The sequence below is a fragment of the Amblyomma mixtum genome, chromosome 3, assembly GCF_055824585.1.
Source record: "Amblyomma mixtum isolate Tamu chromosome 3, ASM5582458v1, whole genome shotgun sequence".
NCBI lineage: Eukaryota > Metazoa > Arthropoda > Arachnida > Ixodida > Ixodidae > Amblyomma > Amblyomma mixtum.
Genome location: NC_143014.1, coordinates 184770517 through 184794487, shown reverse-complemented (window position 1 = coordinate 184794487; position 23971 = coordinate 184770517). Strand labels below are relative to the sequence as shown.

General features: G+C 47.2%; 1 protein-coding gene across 3 annotated transcripts in view; it reads right to left on the bottom strand.

Moving 5' to 3' along the window:
• The window catches only part of Hasp (Hig-anchoring scaffold protein), a 498754-nt gene that overhangs the window by 132122 nt on the left and 342661 nt on the right, over nt 1–23971 (bottom strand). For all 3 annotated transcript variants that reach the window (XM_089582173.1, XM_089582176.1, XM_089582174.1), the window contains 5 exons: nt 22411–22584; nt 21440–21613; nt 17276–17452; nt 7267–7446; nt 6327–6503 (listed from right to left, as the gene is read on the bottom strand). In XM_089582173.1, the coding sequence (XP_089438299.1) occupies nt 6327–6503; nt 7267–7446; nt 17276–17452; nt 21440–21613; nt 22411–22584 (882 nt within the window). The remainder of the gene's footprint in view (nt 1–6326; nt 6504–7266; nt 7447–17275; nt 17453–21439; nt 21614–22410; nt 22585–23971) is intronic.

The following is a 23971-nucleotide window of genomic DNA, read 5'->3' as shown; positions in this document are numbered from 1 at the left end:
CTACCGCCGACAGCGACAGGACCCAGACCATGTTCTAAGCTGTGTGAGCCGCGCGCCTGACTGACAGTTCATGGTTTTGGTGGGCCCGACGCGGCTTATTGGCGTAGACGCACGCTATACACGTGGCTATCCCGGAGCGCGGGCGCTCGGGCCTCTGTACCTATATACGCTCGGGCAGGCGGTATCATGAATGCATTACATGGCCGGATCAAAACTTTTCTGCTGCGGCCAACAAAGAAACCTTCAGCCCACGCTTCCTACTCTGGCTCTGCTAACGGTTGGTCTTGGTCACTGACGTGCCGTTGCCAAAATTGTGACGTCTATACGCCCAGCAAAAAGGGGAAAATATAGCGCGATGTAATGATTTTTTTTATGATGTCGCGCAAGTTGAAAAACGAAACTATTTAGAGTTGGGGAATTGGGACGTTTTGTCCACATGCGGGCAACCATTTGCTGCCTAACAATTCAAATAATTATTAGCTTTGTCAGAGCACGGAGCAGAGAGAAAAAAAATGAGAACAAGCGCTCACTCACAACTGTATTTTCCTTTTTGAAAAACACAGCCCTCTGCCACAGCCATGAATGAAGACTTACCAACCCGCCCAGCTCTCTGTATTGTTACGCTCAAACGCTTTGGTGGGTGTAAGCGAATTTCCGCGCTGGCTCTAGACTAACAAAATGCTATGTCACAGAATAGCGACTGGTGGAGTGTTTGTCGATAGAGTCAGGCTAACGTAATTACCAGTGCCAAAGATGCGAAAGGCTTTCGTCTAACGCCAGAAGTCCGGCCGAGGGAAAACAGTGAGGCCGTTTCTAACCAGTGTCTGGGTTCTTCAACGTTATTTCACAGCGCTGGTGCTAAATCGTCACATGTGTGCCCACTTATCATTTGTTGTCATAAAGAACTGCTGTTGTGAAGTTGGAGGAGAATCGAAGGGAAGCAATGTTTACCAGAAAAGAAGGAGCGAAAGCTGAGAGCAGGGACTCATCTTTTAGTTGATTTACGCTGGACAAGGCACGTAAATTATTTTGCAAATTGATTAGTATATATACTCAGTTTCCTACGGCGCAATTTGAAGCACTTTCCAAGTGACCTGGAGCAGAAGTCATACACTGCATGCGTGCCATCAGTGCTTGAATATGCCTACCTTTGCTGGGACCGAAAAACAAAGCAACATATCAGTATCCTGGAACAACTTAAAAATAAGGCTATCCGGTTTGCACCTGCTAATTGCTAATTATGAGAGACGCTAAAGTATGACTAATACTGTTAAGCTAGAAGCCTACGGCGCCAGTAGCTCCTTCCCCCCCCCCCCCTCCCCCCCACTCTCGGTGGTAACTACCGTGTCCGTCGGAAGTCTGGAGGGGTTAGGAATGGTGACAACGGGTCGCGCGCTTCGTACGCTGTCCAAGGCCGCGGTGAGTGGGGAGAAAGACTGCAAACAGCCTTGTAGGGGTCGCAAGGGGCCGACGACCGTTTCCTATTGAAAAGAGATGAGCTCTCAAGTGGGTGGGGGTCAGTAAGGTCGGCGACTTCTGACAACCCCGACTGTCTAGCCAAGCAGTGGACTTTACTGGCGCCTCTAGAGTCGTGCTCTGGCAAGTCCTTGGGCTACGCCCACTTGTATGTACAGTGCCATTGCAGCAGTATTGGTTGAAATTGGGCGAGAGTAGATTTAATAAAGCTCCTCCCAATTATGGAAGGTATTAAAACCCGCTGCAAACAAAGAGCAGAGAAGCGCTCCGAGTCCCATTCTCGGCCGCTTTTAGACAGCCTTTCTTTTACCGCATTTTTCTCCTGTTGCCTTTATTTTTGGTCTCTTCTTCAATAAATAAGTTTTGTCTATCAAGAAGTTTGGAGTGGCTGCCCCAACCGGCAACGTGTCGCCGGACGACTGGAGAAGATGTGAAGTGCCCAGCATTCGATCATACCAACCGGGCATTCCGACGACGATCCGGAGGATAAACTTAACTAATACTAAGCGGATACTCGATAGATCTTCGCGATGCATAAGCATCACAAAGAAGGGACCATGCCTTCAAAGTCAAGAAGTTTCCATTTAGGAGTGAGACTTGGCGTCATTCGTTTTTTGTTTGAACAATTCGTCAGTTGAATGCTTTAGCGCCTGAAATTGTTTCAACCTCATGAAACAATGCATTTCTCCACGTTTTGAGTGCTTAATTTAGCAAGGTATGCACGTATGTTTTTTTTTGTGTGTATTATGTTCAGTGTACATAAAATGTCTTCGCATTTCCCCCTCCTGCTCTAATTCAATCAAGGCGATGCAGGTATTAAATAAATAAATAAATAAATAAATAAGATAGCATCTATGCTCCACTTAGATATTATCCTCAACTGAACCATGAATCTTACGTAGCCATTTTCAAGGGCGTCATCTGCTGAGAAACACGCTCGCCGCCTCCAAGTATGCCGCGCGAACGGACGCCTGAAGTGGAATACTAGCCACCTCCTCCTCTCCACGCTTTGCCACTTTCGCAATCACCTTGAATCAAGCCGGGCGCCCCAGCAGCGCGAAGAAGCGGAGGAGCCAGCTCTCTGCAAGCGGAACCGGAAACAGATTGCTGCCATCGGCGGATGCGCGTTACGCTCCTAGGGGAGCACTCAGAAAACCTTTCTTAGAAGTCCAATTGCAGAGGGAGGCTTGCTGAAAAGAGCCTCTTATCTCTTTCTTCTTTCGACGTTCACAAAGCGTTTTTCAATGCGCAGCTCCGCTCCTAAAAGCTTTCTACAAAGAAAGGAAATATCGAAAACTGCTTCTCGTAAAAAGAAAAAAGGAATTTTAGATTGTAAGGCACCAATAGCAGCTGAGAGGTCCCCAGTCAACTGCAGGGAGGAACGAACCTGATTTGAGATAGCAGCTTGAATAAAAGTGGGTGGAAGATTTTTAGTCATATGTGTAAGGTTGGAATAATGCATGTATGAGCTCAAATAATCATGTCTCACTTTCTGCGAGAAGCACTGGGAAAAATACTCTTGAAAAATATTGCAAATTGTATTAAACAGTTGATGAACAGCATATCATACTTGTATTTATAAATTAGGACATATAATGGCTCATCTAGTGGCTTTTCTAGAGCACGCACACACACACACACACACACACACACACACACACACACACACACACACACACACACACACACACACACACACACACACACACACACACACACACACACACACACACACACACACACACACACACACGCACGCACGCACGCACACACGCACGCACACACGTACACACGCGCGCACGCACACACACACACACACACACACACACGCGCGCGCGCGCGCGCGCGTGCACGCGCGCGTGCACGCATGCATGCATGCATGCAAACTAATATTTACTTTATTAGCGAAGGTACGTTCATATGAAAACAATACTAAGCCTGCAATTTGTGTACGTGTTGTTGAACACGCCAAAATGAACGATAAATTTAATCTGCAGGGTTATTTGGGCTTATATTGTTCTGGTCTCGAAGTTGTACGGCTTCTGTTACTAAGTCACACGCCAAGCTGTAACATGCAGCAGTCTTATTTTACCCACGGTCCACATTGTTTGTTGGGATGACTTCACAAGAAATTATTCAGTTTGTTTTGTTGTCTCATGTTTTTGGCATGCTCGCGAGTGCGCCAAGTTTACATGCTACGTAGTTCTAACTTCTTTCAGACTTGTGTTCGGGTTTGGAATTTTGTCCGCTTCCAACTTGAACAATTGATTGTATCGTCTTTCGCTTCTTGGTGCTATAGTCGTATACAACTCAACAACATAGCGGCAGATTCCCGTCAAAGGAGGCCCTCCAGGCAGTGGAGACGAACGATTTTCATCACGCCGTGGCACATTCGATGAAACCGTGATTAATCAATCACCTTTCATCTGCCAACCCCTGGGGTGTAACACTAGCAGGCCCAAGGGGATTAACCACGGCGTCATTAGACTCGATCCACGACATTGGCTGGGGGGACTCATTTGAGAGACATCTGCTACTTCGTTCTTGAGTACGCATTTCTTCACGACGGAACAACAGAGTGCCATCTTTAGTGAGCTGGAGCTTTGCGCCCTCCCTCAGAGTGCTAACAACCAAGCGCAGAAGCGCAACGCTTTGCCTAACTACGAACTGGTACTAAAGGTGTTCGTTCGTCGCAACTCCGCCCTTTCCTCCAGTGGGTCTTCAGAGTCGCTGCTAGTGTTTTCACAAGGAAACGCGGAAACTTAGGAAAGCAACTGCTGGTGAAAATAGAATACGAACTGAAGCAGACAATCGATCAAGGAAACCGCACCGGCTCATTCTAGTCCGCGAACATTTGACTGATGCTCATTTTATAAAAATGGGAAGAAAAATGACGGCATAGTAATGAATTACTACTTGTTGGAGGCTGTAATTAACCACTGAAAACAGTTACAACTTAGGTAAAGTAATTGTAATTGTTATCGATTACTTCTGCCCTATAACGTGCACAAGAATGATCCAGCGTGCTTCATAGGAAAAGAGCGTTGCTCGGGATTGAGATGTGGACAGAAGCGCACATTCCGGAAACATAAAACCCTTACACAACGGCGTTTCGTCAACCATGCTACTGTGCCAAAGGATGAGCGGATTACTATTTAAGGCTATTTTGAGATCTCGAAAAGGCTCTTTTCAAAATCTCGCAGTGATGGCGAACGCCAGAGGCGCCGTTTTACCGAAGCGCTTATCAATGAAATAGAAATGAACAGTCGAGGAGAGAGATGATCAGAGAAACAGCGTAGCCTAAAAATGGAACATTTCCATCCATTCAACAAGCTTGAATCGTTCACTGCTGTGGAACGTGTATTTCTAGAACGCACCGGCACGCTTTTCAGGTCTTTCAGTCTCACTACTCCGCGCTGCTTGCGTTACTTTTCCTGCCTTTTAAAACTTTCAACATGACCACGTGGCTATCTCAGAGTCATACGCGCATACTGGCTTGAGCGGTCAAGGATACTTTGAAGCATGAAGACGCTAAACTAAAGACATCTATTGTCTCTTGGCGGTCTCTTTCAAGCAGCATTCTAGGCCTGCAGCCGAGCCTATAGTTTTCACGGAGCCCTGCCAACATCGGATGGCCAAGACAGGGCTGAAGAACCTGAAAAATGGGTTAGCACTTGCTGCTATCCCGTGGTTTAGAAAACCTCCTATCGTCCGATCTCTGATGCGTCGCCAGAGGTGCATGGCACATTTCGCCCTTCGTGTCTGGGTGGCACCGACGGCACAGTTACGACCACTTAAGTAAGGAAATGGGGCGGAAACAATAGATAAAAACCCTCCAAGCTCTACCCCCGTCCTAGTAAAAGCGCTCGGCTTGAATGTAAAGAGGCAGACGCAGGTATATTGGACCGGGCGCTTTTCATGGGAGGAGGGCAGTTCTTCAGGTATTTACCATCGCTTCCGGCTCCATTTCCTGGGTGACTTGGTTCCACAACTTCATTAAATTTCGCTCTTATCACTGGTAATTTCATGAGGAAAACGCTCACAGCGCACGAAAACGAACTGAGAGGAGCGAGCAGGGATAAGAGTAGACGCAGAGTTCTATCCTCTCGCGCCGGCGTCACACGCAGCGAGTATTCAAGTGAGCGACACCTTCCCTTTCATACCGCACGAACTGAGAAATTACCTTGCTTGTTCCAATATTACAAGTTAACGAAAAAAACAAAAGCTGTGTTTCGAGGGTTGGGACAGGCGAGAGGCACTATCTAAACTGGTCTGCGAGCGCAGAGACACGGCCAGTTGACTCTTCAACTGAGCTGCACAACGAGCAGTTGCGATCACACAAGAACGTCAGCTGCGGTGGTAAGATAAGATGCCTGTGCAGGACATTACCTGCGATGCAGTCAGCGGTGTAAAAGATGTAGTTTACGGGTGCGTGGGTGAAGGTAAATTTGTCTGTCGCAGAACTTTCAACGCCATCATTAAATGTCTTGTGAACAGCCGTTCAAAGGTGTGGGGTAGAGCACACACACACAATTTTTCCCCCCTTTATCTGGTTTGAGGACGACTGCGGTGCGTCATTTAGCTCAGGGCAAGTCGCTGTTTTCTGCTTAATACTAAGCTTTATTGTCGAAGCTGCGCCCAAACGAACTACTCTTGTCAATTTGCCCGAAGAAATCTATGCGGAATGATCGTACCACATCGTTCGTTTCTGAACGACCTGCGCACTACCATGTCGCTGGGTGACTTCCGCATATGGCTTGCACTAACGAGCTATGCGATGGACTACGTGCGTGTATGCAAGACGACAGAAGCGCTCAGGTCCGACCGACATTCTTTGTTTTTCCACTCACTCTCTCGGCAGACAGGTACGGCCTCGTGGGTCCAGTTGCCGAACTGGCAAACGGTGACGTTGGGTCCCACCAGCTGGTAGCCGTCGGTGCAGTGGAACAGCGCCCGCATGCCATGGTCCGTCTTGGGCGCGATCACAAAGCCGTGCGCAGGCCGCTCGGGAAGGCTCTTGCACCGGGCTGCAACGTTAGGTCGCACAAAGCCGGCAGAATGAAACAGCAAGAGCGCATGAGCTTGTATAAAACGCATAGCGTGGTCGCCAGTGGACTTATTACCGGAAACGAGAAAAAAATTGAGTAATATTTTTTGATAGAGTTTTTTCAACGCCACAAAAATTTGCGTTTGGATCTGTTCCATGCCGGAGGTTGGTTTTTGCGCAGTACTAAGAACGTGTTAATTCGTGAACGAAGAGCCTTCCACTGAGCCACCGCGGCAGGGTGAAAACAGGAAAAATTGCGCTTGTCACATACACCATAGAGTAATCATTAACTGAATGCTCAATAATTTGTGCTCTTTCATATTGGAGGGACCTGACCTCTGCCTGTTAGCCGAGTCATTCGCATGTGTTTGCTGACGACACTGCGGGAGGCTAATGGGACGGAGCTCTGCTTGCTCTGTAATTATGCGGTTGAATGCTTGGATGCGGGATAGTTTTGGCGAACGTGCAGTCGGCAACCGGGGTCAGCACCTCGGAAGTTAAGCATAAAAAGAGGATGATACAGAAAGAGAGAAACTGCGGCGCTTCCGTGTTTGTTCACTGACGAAGGCGTGGAATTTTAGTCCAACTCGCCTCCAACATTTACTCGTTCAGCAGGCACTGGAAGGCCAGTCTGACGTGTTCGTGCTGCTCCAGGCTTTAGAAGTTGTCGTAAGTTGATGTATTTGAGGCTTCCCTTCGCCTGGCGGTATCATGCATGCGGGCAAGTGTTCCGCGCCGCTCACCGGGCGCGCAGATGGGCAGGTGGGTCCAGGACCCGTTGTTGCAGCGCGGCGGCGTGGCATTGTAGGCCAGCTCGTAGTGCTCGTGGCAGCTGACTCTCAGCTGACGTCCGTGCTCCAGCCGGGATTCGGGCGTCGACAGGTTCACGTGCGCGTGCTCCAGCGTCGGGATCTTGCACGGCGCTGCATTGGGAGTACACAGCATGTCACACGGGCCCGTCGCGGGTCCGGACGCTTCGTTTCATGTTCCTCAACGGGCCACGAATGCAGGCCGCGCCTGTCGTGCCGTTTCGCGGAGTTGTTTCTATTCATTTAGTCGCGGCTTTAAAGCAGCCGGCCGTGCGTGCTTTGCGTGGAACTTTCAATGCAGTTGACTTAGTTGAACCGTGTCCTAGTGACTGAAAAAAAAAGAAAAGGCAGAAATTCCAGAATTTATATAAACCAAAGGCCACACAGCGATTACCGATATTAACAGAGACTTCGTGCTAGCAATAAAATTTAGCCTCTGGTAAGAATTCCCTCTGCCAATTTAGACGATGATTAAAAGCGAGTCAGCACTAAAGGGTCAGTACATTCAAAAGCTAGAAAGAGTTGAGAATTTGGCCGTTCGTTTTATTTTCAATAACTATGGGCGATATTTTAGTGTAACGAGCGCGAAAAAAGCTTTGGGTTGGGACGCACTTCAAAAACGTAGGAAAGTTCTGCGTTTAAAATTATTTCATAATATATTTCATTCAAGAACTGGAATAGGCAGAACCAAATATATAGTCAGCCCTGATTATGTGTCTTTACGGAGAGATCATTCACTTAAAGTTAAAGAATACACATGCCGGACTGACCTTTTCAAAATGTCTTTTTTCCCCGAAACGATTTCAGAATGGAACAAGCTGCCTGAGGAAGTAGTTTCTGTATTATCAAATGATTCATTTTCTTCCATGCTGTGACATTTTTTATGTATAATAATTCCGTGTTCTTTCTATCTCAATTTTATCTTTTTTTGTAACCACCTGCACGCGGTGGCATCTCTGTATACTTTTTATCTCTCAACCCCCCACCCTCCCTCCCCCCACTGTAATGCCAGACAATGGCGCTTGGGTATGATGATAATTAAATAAATAAAAAAAAGAGGAACTATACAATGTTTGTTGCAAAAGCGAAGAGGTTACCTCCGCAACGAAAATGTGGCTAAAATTTTGCGCTGACATCTCTCAATTCCTTTCGTTGCGCCTCTGATCTAGAACTCGTCATCGCCTTTTGCGAAACACCGCCTTCAAGCTTCGGATGTAAATGAAAAAAAAAAAAAATCATTACTAGGCAATATTCCGTCCCGGTGCAGAAAAGTAGTCATACTACTGTGGCAAAGAGCAATGTAAAAAATATAATATCCGCGATGAGCCCATAAAGCCCACGTGCCTTTTCTTGTGGCACGTAGCAGCCAAGCCATGCATGCTACAGGGCGAATAAATAGATTCGGAGTGCGTAAGCCTGTAAGGCGCATAATCGTAATTGAACAGGAAGCGTCCATACGCATGTCTGGGAGCCAGAAAGAAGATACACTGGTGCGGAAAGAGCGCGCGAGTCCGCGAGCTGCTCTTCTACGTGAACCTTCTGTTCGGACACAAAACGGCATGATGTCTTGTCAAAGGGACGGCACGGGTTTCGTGCAACACTGCGCTTGAAAAGAAGTTTCAGGCAAGGTTTTGAAGGTATTGACAAAAGTATGCGTGCTCTAACACTGCTCGATTCGATATGCTAGCTCCCAGGGTGCGCTCACACGATGTATAAGCTCTCAGCGGGGCCCTTCGTTCTTGAATGCTCGCCGAGCCCGAGTTCAAAGGGGCCGCGGCATTCACTTCAGCCTGCAGACCAGTTCATCCTAAAAGGCACGAGTGTAAGAGCTTCTCAACGTTCTGGGAGCGAAAACACGTGTCCCGGTTCTTCGTGTAATGAATGCTTAACCAGGAAAAAAAAAAAAATGGGGGGGACAGAAAGAGGTTTCATTGCAACTTCCTCCATTCCATGCTTTGTCTTTGTGCAAACTCAATGGAGCATATGTGGAGCTCTTCGTTCTCGAATAAAACCCGATGTGTGCACCGCGAACAGATTTGGTGTAATTTGGGTTGAGCTCCCTTTTAAACTGAAAACTGCCACCCCGAAGTATATTTTTCGACTGAAACTGAAAACAAATGAAAGACGTCTCTGCACGGAAACAGACAGCTACCGTAGACTCGCACGGGAAAGACCTATTATGGATTGAGGCAGCATTCAAAGTATCAAAAGAGATTGCCTCTGAAGGTAATTATCGTCGAATCAGCTGTCGTTATTTAATCCTCTTTTAGCTGTTTTAACTTTTGTTTCTTAAGAGGCTGCGCGCTTAAAGGGAACCTCAGTGAAATACATTAGGGTCCGAAAATATTGTTAATCATACTAGCTGCGATGCTGCCCATAGGACCCTTTAATGAAAATCTTGTGCTTTGACTGAACGAAAATTTGCGGGTTAGTAGATTGTCGCGCCACTCATGGCATTCTGATGGACTGCCCACAACTCTTTAAAGTATGGATGCGGTGCTTAAAAAAAAGTTTTAGGGTTTCGTCGATAGCTGACTCTCAGAGCATATGCGACGCCATCTTTTAGCGTTCAGTAACTCATTCCTAGGTTCCTTTTCGACAGCATCAAAGAATTGTAGGCATAAGTGTATTCAACGCCACCTATCCTCAACGCCGATCTTAATCCGTTGTCCTTCTAAATTCAAGCTGTTTAGTCAAATGACGTTTTCACAATAAGAGTAGTACAGTCAGGCCGGAATGAAACGCGAACACGCATATGTCATACATTTCTTCTTTGCAGCGAGATATTCCTTTACAACCTATTTTCGATTATGCATTTAAGTAGGCCCTTTACCCAGACACATGAATTAGGCTAGTTGTACATTTCAGCTGAAAGTGGGCAGGTAAAATATTTTGTTTTCTTGACATGCTCTGTTCGCGTTTCATTCCGGCCTGACTGTACATGCGTGTATGAAAAGATCTAGGTTTTTGCACAGAATTTCAGCAAATACATAAAGAGAGGTGAGAAAAATTAAGAAAGAAAATAACGGACACGCGTTTAGTGATCGAAATTTTGTTGCTTATTTTTGTAATAAAACGCTTAATATCCTGCAACGATTTCTACTCTAGACCGCTGAATAAAACCGCAATCCGATTTTTACTGCTCCAATTTCGAAACGCACAGAAACTGACAACGAAGGGCCTTGTGCAGTAGAGAACAATGCACAAGGCAGGAAGATCAGAAGCAGCATATCCCCCCGCCCTCCTCCTCTCCTAAGGTACACTGTAGCATTTGTAAAAAGTATACAGGCCAAGGTGTCTGCTTCTGAGCGTAATGCGTTCCAAACCTTTCGAAAATGAGAGGAACTCTCGTCGTCACTGCTTCGAAAGTTCCACGGATGCTGCAAGAGCACCACTTAGAAGAAAACCTCCTGGACTCTTTACTTTGCGGCAAAGGCTGTACATTCCACAAATTACATGACAGTTAAATCAGTCGTTTGTTCTTTTAGTGTCTGAATATTGGCTATTTAGCTAAGGAACTGACGTAGACCTGGCAACTGCACGGATACCTAAGCGAAACTGACAAAATTTAAGTTGGACATGGTTAAAGAAATGACGAAAAAAATTTAATTCAGCCAACTTTTAACGCATTCGGGCAGTTAATTTCCCGGTAACATGTGGACCGTAGCTCACCCACATGGTACTCAATCTAATCTGCAGCAAACAAAAAATGCGGCCTCTCCCACTTTGATAATCGATGGTATTGACGACGCGCAGTCTGAACAACCTTATACAGTAAGTGCAAGCCAGCGCGAATGGGTCGTAAGTAGTGTCTGGGTGCAGACATTATCTCTGTACTGCCATCGGTCCTCAAGAATGGCTGCATCTGCGAGAACTGGGAGCTCTATACTTGTGCAAAAGTGAGAGCCTATCCTGCAGATCAAAGGCGTGAGACAGGCAGGCCCCGGCCGATACTTTGCGCCTACCAGAAGTAAGTATACATCCAGAAAGACGGAACGCACTCAAAGTATGATGAGAACAACGGCTGCCACGCAAAGCCGGCAAAGCACTAGAAATAAAGAGGAAAATAAAAAGAAGACTCGACACACTGTGTTCGGCCGAGCTTGTTTGCTTGAGGCCAACAGTGAGGACCGCGGTCCCCTGGAAATTGTTGAAGTGATCGACTCCCTGTGCGGACGACCAGCCCGCAGCGGCATCCGAGCGCGACGCCCGACTTTCTGTTTGCCAATCGACTGCCGCCGGGCTTTGCCGGCGGCCGAGAACGTCACGCTTACCGCGCCGCGACAGCGCGGCACTCCCTTGTTTAGAGCGTTGTCGGCTCTGATTGCGGCCAATCCGGGAACCGTCCGGCTTCTGAATGCGCTATACAAGTAACCGCCAACTTACCTTTAAAGCAGCATTTTTTTTTACCCTAAAGCTTGGGGAATTTTAGCCAGGTTTCGATCAGATTGGATGAACAATTTGATCGGTAATTGGCGCAGGAGGCAACATGGCGGCATATATTTACGCTGCGCAGCATCTTTGGGTAACGTATGATGTTCTGCACTGGGGGTCCCAGCCGGGACGACCGCCGTTTAGTTTACGTGAAGTTTTTCGTTCAATAACGCATCTGCAAAAGCTGGAAGGCAAAAATGATGTGAGCAAAACTGTTGCACTGTCCTTTCTTATTGCATGCGCAATATGTACTGCCTCAGAATGATTGAATTTTCAACGAAGCACTGATCCCGCTTACACATCATCAACACCACCACGACCGCATTTTTAAAACCCAAAGCCGTAGCTAGGGCGATGAAGGAATCCAGACAGGCTGTCAGCTCGACCACAAGTCATTAGTATTATCTCTGCAGAAATGAGCTGCGTATTACTCGATGAAGTAGTACATGACAAGTAACGGTGTACTTGATTGGTTCTCTTCTATAGCATCTTTTGGTTTTGCTCCACAAGTGACTCCGTTTTAAGCCCTCCCGATGAGAAAAATGGCAGGCCAGTCGGTGAGAGAGGTTTCTGTAAGTAGATTTTTACGAGTCAAAGTTACATCTGCGCTATGAAGTTTACCATAGTTGAGGGGTCCGGATTAATGCCGACAACCTATAAAGTCTCTTAACAGGCGCCGAAATCCCGGTGGACAGGCTATGTTGCTTTTCGCTTTTATATGTCTTCCACTGATGCCGCTCAGCTGAGTGCACAGATTTTAATTACACGCCTGAAGAGCTCGTTTCGCAAATAAACGCCGATGTGATAGCGCGCCCACCGTTCGCTCTTTTATTTGTGCGCCTTCTATGTGCTCGTGCTAATCTCGAAGAGAGCCACTATCAACTTGTTGAAATGTCTATACCCTTCCAAGGTCTTGAAACACCAGAATTTTAGCGTTATAAGCGCCTCCATCAATGCGCCACTAAACCCAACGCAACACAACACAACACACACGCCTCCATCAAAGTTCCGCTCTTTAACCCCCAAGCCGACTCGGACGAGCCGCGCTCGTCTTTAAGCGACTGTCATTTCTGGGTCATAACGAGTTCAGTTTGCCGTGCGTTTTCTGGTACTCGGTGTCCGGTTTAAGGCGAATAACGCTCTTCGAAAGCATTTCTTTTTCTAGTTTGCCGACAGATGGCAGCACAGGTACTAAATGACCATTTTTTTTAAAATCGTTTTGAGAAAAAAAAAATGTGCCTGTCAGAGGTCTGATAAGCACTGAATTCTCTACAGGCTAGAATGTAGTTTGTGCCAGTCTGGTCTTCTGACCATATGTCGCTCATGTACCGAAACACATATCAAGCGACATTAACAATTTTACAGTGCTAGCTTCCTTAGCCTACTTGCACCAGTTTCGCGTCGTTGTCGGCGTCAGCAGTGTCTCGAGCACAGGCGCAGCGTGCACAGCGCGGCCCCAGCGGCCTGTCGCTTATCGCAGATCACGGCACCCGCTTTCCATGTTTCGGGCGAAAATGCTGACGCACTTTCAAGACGATGCTGACAGCTGCGTCGGCCGCTCACTTCGAGGCGGTCAGCGTGCACGCTTCGTTCGTTGAAAACGCGTTTGGCAGCTCTACAGTAGGGTAGCGGAAGAGATGTACCGCGTGTTGTTCTTTTTTTTTCTTATTGCGTCGGCTTTTTTTATGTTCCAGAAAAAAAAGGACATCGAATGGGATATATCGTTACAAAAAGCTGAGTCGGCTCTTTCTCAACCTCGTCTAGAACGCATCGAACCGCTCTTGGGCCTAAAATGATTACATATTTTGCAGAACTCATCTTAGTTAATGAACTAGTTAAGAATAATTTAAAATACTCTGAGGAGCTGCACACGGCTCCAAATATTTGTGATTTGTTTCCCCCAGCTCGTGTGTACAGCTTTTTTAAAGCTTTGCCTCAAGTTACATGAAGCACTCTGTATACAAATGCGCCAGTATGAAACGGTGTGCGCGCGTGCGCGTGTGTATGTGCATATGAAGGGACGGATAATCAAAACTCGCATTGTCATTCGCAAAATTCACACAAATCGTTGGCACTTGTTGGTTCACTGTCAAAGAAATCTTTGCCGTCATGCGCGTCAGTTAATAACTGCGCTGGTGGGAAATAATTAGCTGGCAAAAACTCGTCCCTTTTCACTCTGATCCTCATGCGTTTAATATTTATTCATCCATGCTAACCGTTAGTATTCCTGACTGCTATCAAGTGGATAAGAGCTGCGCTTTGCATTTAGTTTTTTTCCTTAGTTGCTTCTTGTTGCCTTTGTGTACGTTAACGTAGCTCCTATGGCAATTTTTCTTTTCTTTGTTGTTTGCTCACGTGGATACATTTTGGGCCACTGCCAAGAAGTACTCACCTCTGTAAGTTCTCGATAGCGTGTCCAATCCTAACAAGCCCTAAAAAGGTGTACACTTCAGAACATCAAACAAGCTGCGTTTCCCGGGATTGGCTTCCCATTCGCTTCCTTTCTCCGTCGAGTCCGACGCGAGCGTGCTCAAGCCCATAATGGAAGCGTCTACTGACCTGGAAGAGAGCGGCGGCGGGCTCCTGTTTTAAGCGCGCTCTGCCGCATGTCGTGCGAACGCGCCCTTTGTCTACTGTCGCGCTTCAAAGGGCCCAGCTGAATGCCTGGACGGATTCGTTCGCGATTAAGTTAAACACTGCGCGCGGAGAGCTCCGACCTTTGTCAGCGCTGCTTCGGAAACATCAGTTCCGCGTGGACAGGCTACGGCAGGACGTGCTTTGAGAGCAGGCCGAATTTAGGGGCCTTTAACCCGCCAAGTGGCCAGCGTAGCGGAAGGAACTCGTAAGCCAGGCTCCGCTTCGTGGCGCACAGCGACGGATGACACGCGGCTGAAGTTTTCGGACCACGGGTTCGAAAATACTCGAAAGTGGCTCCAAAGATGGCACGAGGGATGCGATGTTCAACCCACTACCCTGCAAGTGCACGGCTCGAAAGGGTGCTCAGGAGAGAGAGGTGGGTCTTTGACATAAATTTTGCGTCCTGTTGGGTACGCGCGCCCCGCTTTCAGCGCCAACCACAACGAACAAATAGATGTCCGGAAGTTTTAACATCACGCAAGATGCGTGATGCGTTGCCGTGATCCACTTGTGTGGGGAGCCAACTGCGCTCACGGAGTGGCAGGCGCGCGTCCGCACCTGTCGCCTGGAGGCAGTGGAATACGTTATCGTATCGCACATTCACGCCTTGCCGATTGTTGTATGGATTGATATGCATTGGTTTTATTGGCATGGGTTTTGAATCAGTGTGGTGTTGAGTGTTACCTTGTCTAGAAAATTTTTTCGAAAGTCTTGAAACATTCAGTCAACGCCCCTTGTGTATAATTTCGTTCTTTGCCATTATAAGCTTCCTATGTTCTAACCTACATTATAATTATGAATATATTAATGTTGTAATTTTTCATTACAACATTTTTTTCATTTTTCATTTTCATTATTCACATCACGTGTGAAAAAGAGTTCAGGGAAAAAGCTACCGGGAGCTTGACGAGCCCTGAATCCCGGGTACATATCGACAAGCAGGGCTTGAAACATTATACCTGCCTTACGTGATGTGAGTTCGTACAATTTCATTCTGCTTTTAGGCAACCAGTCTTCTCTTGCTGGTTTCTACTGATGACGCGTAAATTTTGCCTTCCATAACCCTAAAACCCAAACCTTCAAAAAGGCAAGGCTGACATTTCTTGCCAGACCTTCCTTTTACCGCTCTCAGCTAGCCGCAATAAATAGCTTTATATAGTCGACTTAGAATAACAGAGAAAGGGAAATGCATATCAAACGGACACAGCATCGGCGACAGCAGGGCCACAGACTAAGTCGCAGTGCTAGTTACGTGTCTCGTTTATTCGCTTTGCTCATATCGAGCTGCTCACTTTTAGCGCAAGTTCCCCAATTTAAATTCTTAGGATACTACCCTCGTCGTGCAATCTACCGGGGGTCGCACCCTCTGAACTTGCGTTACGCAGACCTGTAATGCAGCTTCCTAATTTATTTATTTATTTATTTACAATACCCCTAAGGGCCCTCGTGCGAGGGTATTACATAGGGGGGGGGGGGGGGGGGGGGGTCGATACAATCATAAAAATATGGCACAGGAATTTGAACAAAATACACGTAATAATGAATTAAAACTAGTAATGTACACAAATAATAACAACAAACAACGCAGAATAAAATACTCAGTAAATGCACATAATACAACAAAAATACCAAATCTGTTAGTCCGTGGTTTGCTTTAGCGAATGCTGAAACGATTGTGGGTTAACCTCAATAGCTATGTGTGATGGCAAGTTATTCCAATCTATTATAGTGCGAGGAATGAATGATTTCGCGTAGAGCAATGAACGGCATGTGATGCGTTTTATTTTGTTAACGTGGTCACGGCGAGGAAAGACTGCAGGGTGTGGCAAAAAGAAGTCGTCGTGGAGGGTGGGATGGTGATACAGTTTGTGAAGCAAGGTTAGGCGAGCGAAATGGCGTCGACATGATAGCGGCTCCAACTCGGCACGTTGTTTTAATGCTGTGACACTGGTGAAGCGTGAATAATCTGAAAAGATGAAGCGAACAGCACGGTTTTGCAGGGAGCAAGTACATATTTATGTTTATGTGATTTTTTTTTATTACGAACCTTATCCGCTTGTTAACAAACCTTTTGAGCCTGGCTTATACCATTGTTGTCATCGAATGAGTTGTTCTTATGATAAGATTTAGTGTTAAACTGCAGTGTATGCATTATACTGCTGCACTGCAATCGGAGCGGAATAGTCACTGCGGTTCTGCGCATATCGCTGTCCTCTCTTCTTCTTGAGTGGGAACAATACACTTCTAGACCGAGCATTTTTCTCATGTGGCAGACTGCAGAGGAGAGTCATAGAAGAGGTAATGAGGGGGACAAGACAAAAGAAGAGTCCCTCGCGTACCAATAGTGGAAGCAACGCTCGCTGACGTTGCTATGCCTTCTGAACGAAAGTTGGCGCAATCCTGTCGCTTTTTACCTCTAATTCTACAGTCTGTTAAGGACTTAACACTTGAATGCGTTATCATTAGAGCCTCATGTCGGAAATATCTGTCCATCCGTTCGTCTCAGGCCTCGGGAGGCAGGTGTTAAAGTGGAGAGAGAGAAATCAAGAGGAAAGGGGAGATGAAAGTAAAGCAGAAGAGGGGAGCCAAAGAGAGGGTGGAAGGCGACAGGTGTCGAGTGGGGAGAGTGGAGAAGGGAACGAGGAGACATGGCAGACGAAGTGCTTTGTCTCTCTCTGGTCCTCTTCATCTTCTCTCTTTGCGCTCAATGTTTTCAAGAATATCTTACCAAGTAGCCCCACACTCTGCGCTGCAGTCATTATTACTTCGTCTTACTGCGCAGTTTTAAAACGTGCCGCTTGGATATCAGGACTGAGCAGCCAGAAGCGAGGGGCGCAGAGAGCAGCGCCCCGCAGGCACCGGGTTTGCTTACCGAGACACTTGGGCAGTGGAGTCGACCAGTTGCCGGTGTCGAGGCAGATGCTGGTGTTCGACTCGCCCTGGAACTTCATGCCGTCGAAGCAGTTGTACGTGGCCTTGGCGTTGAGCGTCGACAAACGGAACTCCACGTAGCCGTTATGCAGGTGGCCAGGGTGGCCGCAGTCGATCTCTGCGCACGTGTGTGCAGCCAGGCCAGTCACACTCAGCCCTAAGCGACTAAGTCTCACTGTTATTCTTAGTGCGCTGCTAGCATGCTTTCCGCATAGTATACTGCCAAGTTATGCATGGACGGAAGGTGATGTATAAACTTTCCGTCCTGAGCTGTAACATTTTAGATAAGTGATAGAATTTAAACATGTTGCATTGAAACGAAAGTTTCAGATGTTCTCTTTGGGAGGAGCCTGTCACTTGACTATACAGTCCCAGCAGCGGCAACGCCTTTCCGCTACCGATGCAATGCCGTCTCCATATTTTTGTAGAAGAACGAGAGCGATTGTTCATCACGTCAGTGACGCACTGAACTGGGGACCTGTTCATTGGACGCGGAGCGCGTACTCTTCACATGCACCTGCATCTTTGGAAACAGCCATATTGCGCTAGAGATTCGGACTTTCAGGTTGGTGAGGCAAAGCAACCGCTTTTTTCCTTCCACGACGGCATGTAAAAATTTGTGTACCGGCAAAGAAAACGCTTCGCCACAGGTGGGTACTTTATAAGCAAATAAGCAAAATGATGCATTGCGGCGAGAGCGGACTTTCCCTTCAATGATAAAAATTTCAGTTCCACTACTTCAGAGAAAAAAGCCACCAGAGCTGCTGCCGCCGAAGAAGCAGAAGTTCTTGAGCACCCCTCGTAGAACCAGGAAGTAGATACGAAAGCTCACATCTTTAAGCACTTGCAGTTGAAGGAGGTGGTTTGGGAAGGGGTAGGGATGCAGCAACAAAGCAAAGTACGCAGCACGAAGTAAGAGTCAGTGAAAGATTTAGGTTATGCCGCAACGTTCTACACAAAGTGCGGGGGAAAAAAAAACTACGCTGCTATGGCTGTAAAAGTTTTGCGCTAACTTCTCGCGAGGCGAGCGCGGATAGGCATCCATGGTCCGCCTGCCTATACACCGCTTGCCCTGTCGTTTATCCTTTCCCAGTGGTTAGCCATACTCCGATTGCATTCAGATTGTATACAGCTTACATGCGCAAAGAAAATAAAGCTGGCGCTGGTATCGAGAATCATAAGGAGCAAAAAAAAGAAACAAACATTGCGGCAATGATTTGACTACACTGGGAGTGGTCTCTGTGACTGATACGGCGATGGATAGGAAGACAAAAACATGCAAGGCCTAAGCAAATGGTTTTTGCTGTTAATAAACTTATTAGATGAATTTCTAAACCTGAATTTAACCTGAATTAGATGAATCCCCAAACCTTAATTTCGTTTGAAGGTAGTCGGGCTGGCTTGCTACCATAAGGCTTCTATTTCTCAATATCTCACTTAACTGTAAAGCTTAGCAGTGCTTTTTGCTGGGCAATTTTGTTAATGGCTTCTAATAGCAGCAAATTGCGGAGACATGAAATGCAAGCACAGGCGACGAGGTTGACGGGGCGAGCCTCGTCTCCTGTGCGTGTGTTTCACGTTTAAGCAATTTGTTCTTAGCAGAAACTCTGAAGCCTTGTTTGACACCAGACGTACACTAAAAATTAGACTGACAATGAGCGCATGACATATCTGTCGCTCTGTTCCTCACCAGGGTAAAATTGCTAGCAAAATGTGGCTCAGAAGCTCCCTTCTGACCGCAAACAGGCCGCGAGTCGGGATCTAAAATTACAGTCATGCTTGGAAGGCGGAATGCGCTTCAGAAAGTTTCACATTATTTCATCCAGTTCCAGCATTTTAAATTTCGCCTTATTACTTTCCGCGTCACTTGATACTGTCCAAGACAGACTCCTAGATACTGTAGCTTTTCTTCATTTTATGTCCACCACGAGAAGTGCGGAAGGAAAGTTCAGAATAATAATAAAAAAATCCACCAAACGCCGCGGACTCAACAGCTTATGCGGCAACGACCGTGTAATTCAAAAAAGGCTTATATGTAATAATGTCAGTGTAATTGCGCACCACAGAACCGCCTTCAACGGGAAGCGCGAACAAATGGGGGCAGAAGAAAAAGAAGGCGCTGTGTGCGTGGCTCCACGTACTGGCGAAAAGGGAAGCAGCAAAAGCAAAACGCTCGCAACGCAAATTATTGTACACCACGTGACCAAACGACGAGTCTTAAGAAAGAGACGATAAAAAGGTCTTTATTTCTGCATTCTCGGGTCTCTCATTTTCCCGTTTAAGAGACTCTTTCTTTTTTTTTTTGGCAGTGCAGGTCCTCGCTGATATCTCCACGCTGCAGTGCTTCCAGTCGGAGGAGGACACCATTTCTGCGCCCCGCCCAAGTCGGGCCGAGGATTTAGAAGACGACGGGCGAAGCATCCGCAAGAAAAGGTCATTACCGGAAGCGGGCCACTCTTTGCTAGCGATTGCCCGTTTCGTCTTATTTTTTTTTCTCTTTGTTTTTGCCCTCCTATCGCGAGGACTGCCAGGGCATTATCATAATTAAACTTCATTCTGCGTCTAACAAGAACGAAATTGAGGGAACGATAAAACGGGAGAAAAAAAAAATGAGAGTTCAAAAAAGAGACTGCAAAGTCAGGGCCGCAATAAGGTTCGACAGCTGGCTGAAAGTCGGGCGGTCCGGTCGCGAGTGTGCTGCTAACGAAGCGCGAAATCTGCTGGATTCAGGCAAACAGGTTATTACTGTTCCTCGGCATTTTATTCGCGGGCGTGGCTTAACGCGAAGAGCGAAAGAAACAAAGAATGAAAAGGAACAGCGTGAAGTGAATCAGGGCACAGAATAAGAGCCGGAGTGGGACAGCAGATCCTGGAGAGAAGAGAACAAAACAAGGGGGTACAAAAGCGATCGCACGTGGATATAGACACGGCGTGTCAGCTGAATATAGAGCGTTAAACAATGAGCCGACAGTGGCGCTTCCTGACGTACGCGTTTCGCAATCTCTGCGCTTTTTAACACAGCGAGGGTACAAGCACAGGGCACAGATTATCGGGAGTGGTGAGGAAGGGGCATAAATTAAACCGCGATCTTAATAATGACGGGTGCACTTGTCGACGTTGTTCTTTCTCTGCCTTTGTAGCCTTTGCTGCCTATCCTTTTGCTGCTTTGTCAATACAACCATTAGCTCGAGCACGTTCAAAGTTGTTTTGGTTAGTTTCCTTCATGCGTCCGTTTTTTTCTCTCGTCTTTAAGTTATGTTTATATGAGTAATTCACACTCCGCTAAACGTGTTTAAAGAACCTCCTTATAGTTTGTATGACTTGGACAGCTTTGTCGTATACGTGATGATTCTTGCTATCGCGCAGTGAATCTTTTCTCATAAGAAAACAAATCTGAGAAAGCTTTCCTAATGAATGCTAAGCCTAAAGTTTCTCCTTTTTTTTTTTTTTGCCTGCATCGGTATAAAACTCGCGCTTTTTTTTTACGCGATGTTTATTCCTTTTAGCTTTAACGGCGGAAGAAAAAGCGTCTTAGCTTATACACCACTACACTGGTCTGGGATAAAAATCCTGAATATGTCAGGGCAATAAGATTCTCGGACTGCGCCTTTTACCGTAGATCGTAGTATCTCAATGGAAACCGTGAAAAACGCGAGTTATTAAAAACAAAAAAACCTTTAAAACCTTTAAAAAATACGTCGAGGCAAGAGCCGGCATGCACACTTTTGCGAATGCAATCGAGTCACAGTGGCATCCGCGCCAGGTCCTCTGAGCCTTTGACATAGGACTGGGTTTATTAGGATTTAATGTCCCAAAGCGATTTAGGCTATGAGGGACGCCGTAGTGAAGGGCTCTGGGAATTTCGACCACCTGGGATTCTTTAACTTGCACTGACATCGCACAGCACACGGGCCTCTAGAATTTGGCCTATATCAAAATTCGACCGCGGCGGCCAGGATCGAACCCGCATCTTTCGGGTCAGCAGCCGAGCGCCATATCCTGACATAGGCATGCGAACACATCTCTACTGCTGCTGCAGGAGACAGGTGGTGCCCCCTGGAGGGGGTACGTGTGGTGTAGGAAAAGCAAGGAAGACTATACTGACCAACGCAGTGTGTGGGAGCGCCCTCCCACTGGCGCTGCGAATTGCACCGCGCCGTGGAGGGCCCCTTGAGTCGGAAGCCGTGGTGACACTCGTAGCGCACCACTGAGTTGAACAGCAGCTGGTCGTAGATGGCCCGGCCGTTCAGTGGGTCTTCGGGCTTGTCGCATTGCACCGCTGCGGAACACGATAGTAGGCATGGCATCCGACACCGAGACCTCGGGTTACTCCTGCTTTTTTCTCTGTTACGACCGACAATAAGCTGCAGTCATTTCAGCGCACACGCTTGATTCAGGTTTGATTTATGTTGGAGCTTTAGCATAGCGCGGTGCGCTACCCTCTTCCGACAGGCGCCAAATGCGCATATCCAGTAGATCACGGTTGCGAACCGATGATCCCGCTATGCTAAAACTCACTTAAGTTAAGCCCTGCTTAGTTGTGTTTGAGTCATTCACCCATCTATTGCTTTGCGAGCTGCTTTACATTAACAGCTTAATTAAAAACATGCTCTCAAGTCACTACTCGATAATTCTCTTTTTGTGTCCTCTCATCGGCAGTTGATGGAGCGTTAATTTGGTTAGTAGAGTGCGTCGCGGAAACACTAGCTTGCTCTGTCTTTGCATCGCCTATGTAACAGCCGCGCCGGTCCTCGTCATGAAGGCGAACCACACGCTCTTTCTGACGCGCGCTCTCGGAGACGCCGGTAAGGCCTGTGCGGCAAATTTATTATAGCAGGCATTTTATCATTAAACTGAAGCCGGACCCACTCTCAAACTGAACAGACTATGTTGCTTTAAGCTGCAGCCCACACATTTCCAGAAGCGTAGTGTAGTAGTGAGTGAAGGAAAAGTCAGCCGCGTGACTATAGAAAGAATGGCGAAGGCTAACGTTATGGGACGCATATTCTCTCTCAAGCTCTCCTCCAGATTTTCATGCCTAACATGGAAGACACCATGCAACAAAAGGGTACGCACGCCTGCACTCAGGCAGAGTGCCGCTCCACTGGCCGGAGGACTGGCAGTAGCGGTGCGACCGGCCGAACAGCTCGTATCCCTCGTGGCACTCGTACTTGACCGAACTGGTGAAGCGCGTCATGGAGCCCATGCGGCGGCCGTGCTCCACCTCGCCGGGGGGGCCGCAGCTCTTGGCTGCAACCAGAGACCAGCAGCCACGCGTGTCAACACACGAATGCAGCCCGTGACTTCCGCATGCACGTCGGCAACGCTTGCGGAAGCGAGGCGCAGGGCTATAACGCGGGGGGAACAGAGGCATCTGATGTGTGCTGAGTGGTTCATCACGCTCGGAACTCTAACTTGACCAGATGACAGATACTCACGAGGCGCCATGGGTACAATGATAGTACAATGTGCTTTAAGCCTGCACAAGTGCATCAGGTATGTGTTCGGCGAAGCTGGACGCAAAGGCGGCGCATCTCTTTGCCAGCTGTTATTGTGCATCACGTACAAATGTTTTTCCAGTAACCGCAAATAAAAAGTTTGACCGTGATAGCGTGTCAACAACGGCCCAGTTTCAAGTTTCCTAGTAAAATATGAGAACTGCTAGGTGCAACCTTTCATCGGAGGTTCTGCTTGGAATAAAGGCGCTCACAGTTTTTGTCGTAGAGAAAGGAGGCAAGCTACTTGATCTTATACAGTATTTCATTAAAGATTAGAAGAGTAATCATATTTACAATTAACAATTACGCTTTCGCGTATATCCTATGAAACTGAACGGGCGGTGGCCCGTTTCTCCCTGCAAGTTCACACTTGTTGAGCAAGAATTATTTTTCATGAACTCTCAGTCGCGTACGCTGTTATGTACAAAGCAAAAACACAAAATTTAGTCGGTTTGCAAGTAAAGCTGCGCCGAACTAAGTGCACTGCAACTGACAGTGACCTGTATCCGCTGCGCCATAATACAAGCAACTATTGGATGCCCATGCGCTAGGAGAAATAAAGGGATATCGCCCTTTGCCGTGTCTTGACCTAGTCTCAGCCTTTATTGCGCTAAAGAAGCGCGACTGTCAATCATATCACGACGTTGTCCTTTGAAGCTCCCCCCTTCACACAAGTGCTTCAGCCATCCCGCTCACTTGCTTGATACAGGGCGGTTTCGGCACTTGTGGATGGTGCAAAATAATGCGGATAGACTCAGGAACATCGAAACAATTACGAAGGGCATTGATTTCAATATCAAGCTCAATATACTGAACAGAGCATGGGCTATACACTTCTTAGATTGGTTTGTCAACTGCGCAGTAGTTTCTCTGTTAAAGCTCGCTACACTTGCTGCTGTAGCCTCAGGGGCACGCTGAAAATTGCCAGTGTCGTTCGTATAAGCCATCGCTTCCGAATTGCAACGACTTCGGTCGCACTTTGCATGGCACACTGAAGGCATGGACTATACGACGGACTTTTATGTGTAGCGTGTTCATCAGGAAAAAAAAAAAGGACAAATCGAGACCTATATGGTTAGAATCGCGTGTTCGGCTGATGACGTGCGGCTGTCCGCGTTTATTGCGCTCTCCTATCTTCC